Source organism: Mus musculus, chromosome 1 (genome assembly GCF_000001635.26).
Source record: "Mus musculus strain C57BL/6J chromosome 1, GRCm38.p6 C57BL/6J".
Lineage (NCBI taxonomy): Eukaryota > Metazoa > Chordata > Mammalia > Rodentia > Muridae > Mus > Mus musculus.
In genome coordinates this window covers 135,762,163-135,769,473 of record NC_000067.6, presented here as the reverse complement: position 1 = coordinate 135,769,473, position 7,311 = coordinate 135,762,163, and the positions used below count along the sequence as shown (strand labels likewise).

Genomic DNA, 7,311 nt, shown 5'->3' with positions numbered 1-7,311 from the left:
TGATTCCCATGTAGAAACAACTAAGGAAGTCTTAATTACGTATTAATGTGTGAATCTGCATGTGTAAACCACACGGAGAGAAGCCTACCTGGAAACTAGAGTCACTTCCCAGGTTAGTAGGGACAAAGTCACCCTCTACAGAAGAGGCAGCTGCAGGACTTGACATTCTTCAGTCACACTGGGGCCCTTCCTTCCTATGGCCGATGAGGCCATGTCTACTGGGGGTACAGTGCTTGTACCCCTCAAGTTACATCTTTCAGAGGGCCTGTGGACTAGAGAAGAGATGTTCCAAAGCTCTAGGTGTCCTGTACTTAAAAGAATTTCACTCAGTAGACAGCGTGGTTACTGCCCACGAACTGGGCCTCTTCATTCTGGAATAAGCATGAAATGGTAAAGGGCCAACCCTTACCCCACCCCCACCCCCTCCAGGCCCAACACCGAAGTGAGGAGAGGGCAACAGGGGTGAGGGAAGAAGTGTGCAAAGAAAGGGTACAGATGGGCGGGGGGGTCCCAAAAGGACCTAAGCAGCAGGAGACCCCCCCCAGGCACAGGACTCCAGCCCAGCAGACCCCCCTCCACAAGCTGAGTCCAGTGGCTGTCCTAAGGTAAGGTGGTCATCTTCTGGACCCCAGGCTGGCCTCCTGAGTTCTGAGGCACTGGCTTAGCACGCCATGAAGAACAGCCAGCCCTTCTTTGGGCATGTCTCAAAGCCAGAGGTCAAACAGCAGTCTGCAGAACCCAGAACCAAGGGCTGGACCAGGTAAGGCCCAAGTCATGATACTGGAGGCCAGGCCTGTGGCTCGCAAGTCTGAGCTGGATATAACAACAGTCTTAGTGTCCAGGAACTGAATCTTCATGCTCAGCCCCTACTGGCTTCTGCTCTCCGTCTCTGGCTGGTTGGCTCCTTCCATGATGATAGGTTTATCTTCCTCATGTTGATAGCTTCTGGCTCATCACATGTAGCCAGGTCCCAACCAACCAAAGTGGACAGAGAAGCTGGAAAGCAAGAACAGTGGTTAGGATGGTTGGTTTATTGCATGCCTCACACCAGGTCTTCTCAACCTGTCTACACCAGAACAGAAGGAAATAATGTGACCACTCCTGTTATCCACAGGGAACAGGTTCCATCCAGGTCATGCCACAGACACTAAAATCCGGGGGCTTCTTTCTCTAACCGGGTGTAGTTTTGCATATAACCTATGCAAACCTCCCATATGCTTGCAGTCATCCCTGTATTATTGTTAATACCTAACACAATGTAATGTTATATAAATTGTCATTAAACTATACTGTTTGGGAAATGATTGACAAGAAAAAAAAAAGGTCTGTGAGTGTTAGGGAAACATTTTTTCCCCCAAGTATTTTTTGACCAGGGATTGACTGGAGAAATGGACAGAAGGCTGATGACATGCTGTGGTCAGTGGAAGCTGCTTCCTCCAGCCCCTCTCTGCGTCCTAAGGGATCATGGTGGACCCATTCTTAGCCCAGAGGGTTTGCTTTACAGCTTCTCTATGGGGGGGGGGGCAGCAAACCAGAGTCTCAAAGGGGCTGGAACACCAGATAATCCCTAGGCTCAGTTGACCTCTGTTTGCTGGAGATGGAAGAGGAGATGGATGAGGTACTTTGGGTGGTGTAGCTGGGTTCAGAGGGACCAAAGCTTCCGTTGGAGAAGTTAAGGGCAGAATTATATAAACCCCAGCTCTGATTCCCATGAGGAGGGAGTAGTATCTGGGGAAGAGGGCACACGGCTAAATGCCATGGCTTCTAGGTTCTATTCTTGGTCCCTCCCTTGAGCCATTCTAACCACAAACCAACCCCCCCACCCCCCACCTTCTGCCTTTAGGAGGATTAAGACATCATGAATAGAGATGCATGGCCCCATCCTGTTCTCAGCCACCCATCCCTCTTCTAGCTTCTCCTCCTCTGGCCCAGCATGCCTTTGGCCAGCACTCATGGATAGGCCAGGCCTATCATCCCTGCAATGATGTCCCGGCCACATCTCACATTCCACATCTCACACTCCTTTATGCTCCCACACCTCAGCCCTGGAGCCCCAGATCCATTATCAAGAATGAGTTTTTGAAGCCATTGGCTCAGCCCAGCCTTCCACTGAGGCCCCACGTAGGGACCTAAGACAGCATGGTTTTGTTCGCAAGCCCTTATAACTCCTTCGATAACTACACCGTAGTGAGTTGTCATCGCAGTTCAACACTTACATTCTCCAGCATGCATTCATTCTGGAAGACAGTCATACAACGCAGGAGTCCTATGGTGAGTGAACCAATCTCTGAGGAGGCCTATCCCACCCGTGCTCTCTCTCCGTGCTCCCACCCATCTTCCTCTCCGACACTTGGGTTACATTAAGGACCCTCCTGCCTGGTGCCCTAGGGAAAGGGCCTGCTCTGCTCACTTGGCAAAAGGCCCGGCTTCCAAAAACACATTCTCTTCGGATCTACGCTCTGTTGGTCCCAACAACCTTCTCTGGGATCGTCCAGCTTTGGGATAGAAATCAAAGCCCCTGGTTTTCTATAGAGAGCAGAGGAGGAAGAAGAGAGAGGATTCAGTGCTCTGGGACTCACCTGACATGTCTTCTGGGCACGGAGATGGGAGAGGGGGGGCATGTCGATAAAATGATACGCCTCATGGTTTAGGACACAAGGGTCCCAGTCCCAAGACTCTGCCGGGCCCGCACAGTCTGGATGGCCTGTTGATTCTTGAACTTGACCAGGCCCAGGGTGATCTGAGCGTTCCAGCCAGGGTCTTCGAGGGGGCAGCGGAAGTCGATCTCGCCCCCGCCTTCGGTCACTAGCGTGAAGTAGATGTGGCGCCCGGTGCTCTCTACGCACTCCACGGCTTTGATGCGGGCGAAGCTGAGCTCCTTGGGCCGGCCGCCCGTGCCCTTGGCCTCGAAGAGCTGCAGCCCGCGCTCGGTGAGCACGCAGCGCTTCCGCTTCCACAGCTGCAGCAGCCCGCCGCTGCGCTTCTCCAGCACGCCCTCCTTCAGCACGGTCGCCGCCGCCGTCATGGGCACCCCGAGGTTCCCACAGCTCTGGAGGCTGCGGCGATCCCGGCTGTCCCGGCTCTACAGCGCCGGCTTCTCGCGCCCTGGAGCTGGTTGGCCTTGCTCCCTGTGCGGTCGAGCCTGCGGCCCGGGCCGCCTCGCAGACAGCGGGTACCGGGAGGCTCGTGCGATGCTACTCTCTCGCCGCCGGCTTGGAACCCTGCGCGCCGCTTCGACCTCCCCGAGCCTCTACCCGGTGCCCTGCGCCTCGCCGCCCGCACGCCCGCTCCCCTGCGCTCCGTCTGCGAGCTGGGCGGCTGCTGGCGGGATGTGCCCTTACATGTTCCACCGCTCGCCTCCTGCGCCGCCCGCCGCGCATTCCTGCCCCGCTGGCCCTCCCCTCTGCGCCGCGCACCCGCCCGGACAGGGCCCCGGGGGGCGGGGCTGCAGTGGGGCTCCAACACCCATCAGCAGCGCGGGCCCGGGAGGGGGCTGCTTTCTCAATAGCCTGCGGGCTGCCCCTTCTTAAAACACCGCTCCGAGCCCCTCACCCGACCCCCAGCCTCAACCGTTCACCCCGGCCTCACACCCGGGGCATAGCAGAAGGAGAAAGAGGAGAAGTGGGGGAGGGCCGAGGATCCTCTCCTAGAGGAGCCAGGTCATTGCTGGCCTGGGGTGGGGCCGGCTTGACGATAACGCAGTGGCACCATGGCAGGGTGGGTGTCAAATACCCGCTGCTTCTCAGAGCACGAGAGTTCTGGTCGCCCAGCCTCTGCCAAAAGCTAGTGTTGGGTCTGTCCACCATCATCAGCAGATGTCTCTCTGCTGGGCTCAAGGGAGGCTGGCCACAGATCTGACAACCTACTCTCCCACCTTTCCCTGCCTCTACTTAGGTAGGCGTTAGAAAATAGTGTGTATAAAGTGGGGAGAGAGAAATCCTGATGGATCAATGGGAAGTAGACACACGTGCTGTGGGTGTGGGGTTGTCTCACAGAGCATTGACTTGGAGCCCAACCATGCCTACTGCAGTTAGCCCTCAGCCTTGTGGCTTCTCTGCAGAGTCCACAGCAGAGAATGGGCTTCTCCTGGGACACTATGCTGAAGGGAGACAGGCTTTTCTCAGTTGACTTCAAACCTCTCCTACCTGGCCAATGGCTCTAACCTTATTCCATACTTTCATGTATCAAATGGGATAACTAATCCATTCTGATCTGGTAGGATTGTTGCGAAGAGCAACTTAGTGACCATTCGTGAAGACCCGGGACAGATCTGCCAACTCAGTTATTTCTCTCTTCCTACTATGTCTTCCATCATATAAGGTCAGAAGCCGGAGAAAGATGTCTCTCCTAGGACCTCCCTCATCTGGCCCTCTTGGTCAACCCCTCCAGGCCAAAGTTTCTTAAACACCTACTCATGGACATGTTAATCGTAAAGGTTCTGGGACTAATGATAAATAATTAGTCAGAAAGAAGACCTCTTTGTACTCACACCTCCTGTTTTGGTCCTCGGTGTCGAAAAACTAACGGGCACAGGGAGGATTCTGTTGTGAGCCGGGGGTATCCTCCCCTGCAGAACCAAGCCAGCTGTGGAGAGAAAGAGTCATCAGTTTCCCATCCAGAGCCCTGTCTGTCCCTCCCTCTGACCTTCTCCCTGTCCCTCAGCTCCCAACTCCCACAATGCCACTCCAGGAGAGAGATTAGACAGTGCCCTTAGGGACTTGTCGGCCAGCCACTATGGTGTGGCTTTCCCCTCAGCCTTCTTCTAGGGACTGCTGAGTTGACCAACCTGGCAGAATCCTGCCTTAACCAACCCTCTCTCCTTTAGGAAATGGGGGTGGGAGTGGGACCGGGAGGAGTGTCTCCATTGAGCCCATCTCTACTGCTTCCTTCTCGTTCACTGATGCTTTCTATAACTACTGGATCATTCTCAAGACAAAATTTACAGAGCCCTCCCCCATGCTTTAAATTCTCATGAGAGATAGGGCATAGTGTTTTGCTCACATTTTCTCATGAGGGAAAAAAAAAACAAGGCAGAGAACTCAAACAACTTAACCGGGATCCTGCAGCTTTGTAATCAGAGAGTCTAGGGCATGAATGTATTGGTGGCTTACAGGACCTGGAATCTGCTGGTGACATCACCCTGCCTCTCCATAAACACTGAGCCCTTGTAACACATGACATGGCCACCCACACTCTTTCCTTACTGGCTGGAGGGTTAGAGGCTTCTAAGCGGTGGAGAAAGGAAGGGAAAGGGTGGTGACATCAGGTAAAAAGAGAGTGAGCAAAGGGGCCTAGGAGGAAACTCCGTGGAGCATCATGCTCTGGGCCCCTCTACTGCTGTCCCAATGGCCAGAGTCAGTCTTTGGAATCCAGGAGTCATCTTGAGACCCTGCAGTCACGTGACCTCCTGGGGTTAGGAAAGATAATTCAGTTCCCCCCAGGACTGGCTTCTTTCCTGGAAGCCCTATCTGAGGGGGACTCAGGTCCGGGTTGTACTAATTAAATATTGAGATCAAGTTTCCAAGAGCAGAGGGTGCAGAGCGTGCCTCCCCATCAGGGTTACTACACCAGGAGCAGGAACCAGGCCCCTGACCCGGGGAAGGAAGGTTGGGTCCTGGGACTCTGATTGGACTCTTACTGACTTGTTGACCCCACATGGGACAGATGGACAGAATGTCCCCTGTAGCAACTCAGAGCTGCCACCTCCCCTTCCCCCTACCAAATAGAAAGCTGATCTGCCCTGTCAGGCAAGCTGAGTCCAGCTGTTTGGGGCTGACTCAAAATGCCCTGAGGAGGGGGCAGGGAGTGAGCCAAGAATGTCTCTAGCTATGAATGTCCCATTCTACATTCTACTTACTGTAAGGACGGAAGAGACCACGCGGAGGGACACGCACAGCTGGGTGAAGAGCCACAGTCAGCCAACCAACCAACAAAGTAACTGGATTTATCTTTTTAATCATTTATTTTTATTTTATGTGCTTTGGTGCTTTGCCTACATTTATATCTGTATTTGTGAGCTACCACGTGGGTGCTGGGAATTGAACTCAGGTCCTGTGGAAGAACAGTCAGTACTCAGCTGAGCCAGCTCTCCAGTGGAGTATTCTCTCCAGCCCTAGAGCTATTGTTTTAAACATTTACTTGAAGAAATTAAGCCAGGGAGTAATACATTGCTAGACAAAGGAACAGCAGTAAAGATAATTTTATCGACAGTGTAGAACGTGGCAGAGGGATGCAGAGCTGTAATAACTACAAATAAAAGCAAAAGGATAAAACAGGCAAGGCTGAAGCAGTGGTGGTGCACGCCTTCAGTCCAGCACCCAGCAGGTAGAGGCAGGCAAATCTCTGAGTTTCGGGCCAACCTGGTCTACAAAGCAAGTTTCAGGACAGCCAGGGCTACACAGAGAAACTTTGTCTAGGGGGATGGAGGGTAAAAAAAAAAAAAAAAATCAAGGTTTTTCTTGTCTAAAATAAATGTAAACAAATTTTCAAAAATAAAATATATTAATATTAAATTTTAAACTAATCCAGCATAATAATACACACCTATAATCCCAGCACTCCAGAGGCAGGAGGACTGCCACAAGTTTGAGGCTAGTCTGGTCTACATCTAGGCTGGGTTGAGCTACATAGTAAGACCCTGTCTCAAAAGAAAAAAAAAGTCAACTATGTAAAATGATGATACACTTTGCCCAGGATCCACAAGAGTGACGAGTAAGATGAACGCAGCAACATGCCGGCAAGGCCCTCTGGGACTGCTGGTCTGGGACCTGCTCTAGATTCTAACCTCAACCCCCTTCCTCATGATATTTGCACTTTGCATTCTGACTGAAGGGAGCATTACAACCTCCCGCAGTTCTTTGTTCTTTATCTTCTTACCTTTTTCATGAGATTTTCCCCAATACCCTGCTTCAACCTTCTACCCGCTCCCCACAGACACACCATGTCCCCCTCTCTGCTCCACTTGCATCACCCTCTCAGCTCTATGTTTCCTATTTGACTACTGTTTGTCCTGTCCTAAAATATAGGCTTTATGCCAGCAAGAGTTCCCAATCTTCTTCATCCTCATAGCTCCAGTATCAGATGCTGTTTGGCTCACAGTAAACACTTTTTGTTTGTTTGTTTGTTTGTTTGTTTGTTTGTTTTGTTTGTCAAGACAGGGTTTCTCTGTAGCCTTGGCTGTCCTGGAACTTGCTCTGTAGGCCAAGCTGGCCTCGAACTCTGTCTTCCTCTGCCTCCCAAGAGCTGGAAGTGTGCACCACCACCCCAGGCCGGCCTCGGTAAACATTTACTTATGAGTGGGCAAAACAGAAA

The 7,311-nt window shown here is 52.3% G+C and overlaps 1 protein-coding gene across 1 annotated transcript; it reads right to left on the bottom strand.

The window, feature by feature from the left end:
• Nucleotides 1-339: 339 nt before the first annotated feature.
• On the bottom strand, nucleotides 340-3,389 carry Phlda3 (pleckstrin homology like domain, family A, member 3). Its single transcript, NM_013750.2, has 2 exons — nucleotides 2,580-3,389; nucleotides 340-996 (listed from the first exon to the last, which is right to left on the bottom strand). Exon 1 carries the CDS (start codon nucleotides 3,023-3,025, stop codon nucleotides 2,648-2,650), a length of 378 nt encoding a protein of 125 aa, NP_038778.1. The 5' UTR covers nucleotides 3,026-3,389; the 3' UTR covers nucleotides 340-996; nucleotides 2,580-2,647.
• Between the last annotated feature and the right edge of the window lie 3,922 nt (nucleotides 3,390-7,311).

Bases quoted from the DNA above. Each gene is read 5' to 3' on its own strand.
- Phlda3 (NM_013750.2), bottom strand. From the start codon at position 3,025: ATGACGGCGGCGGCGACCGTGCTGAAGGAGGGCGTGCTGGAGAAGCGC.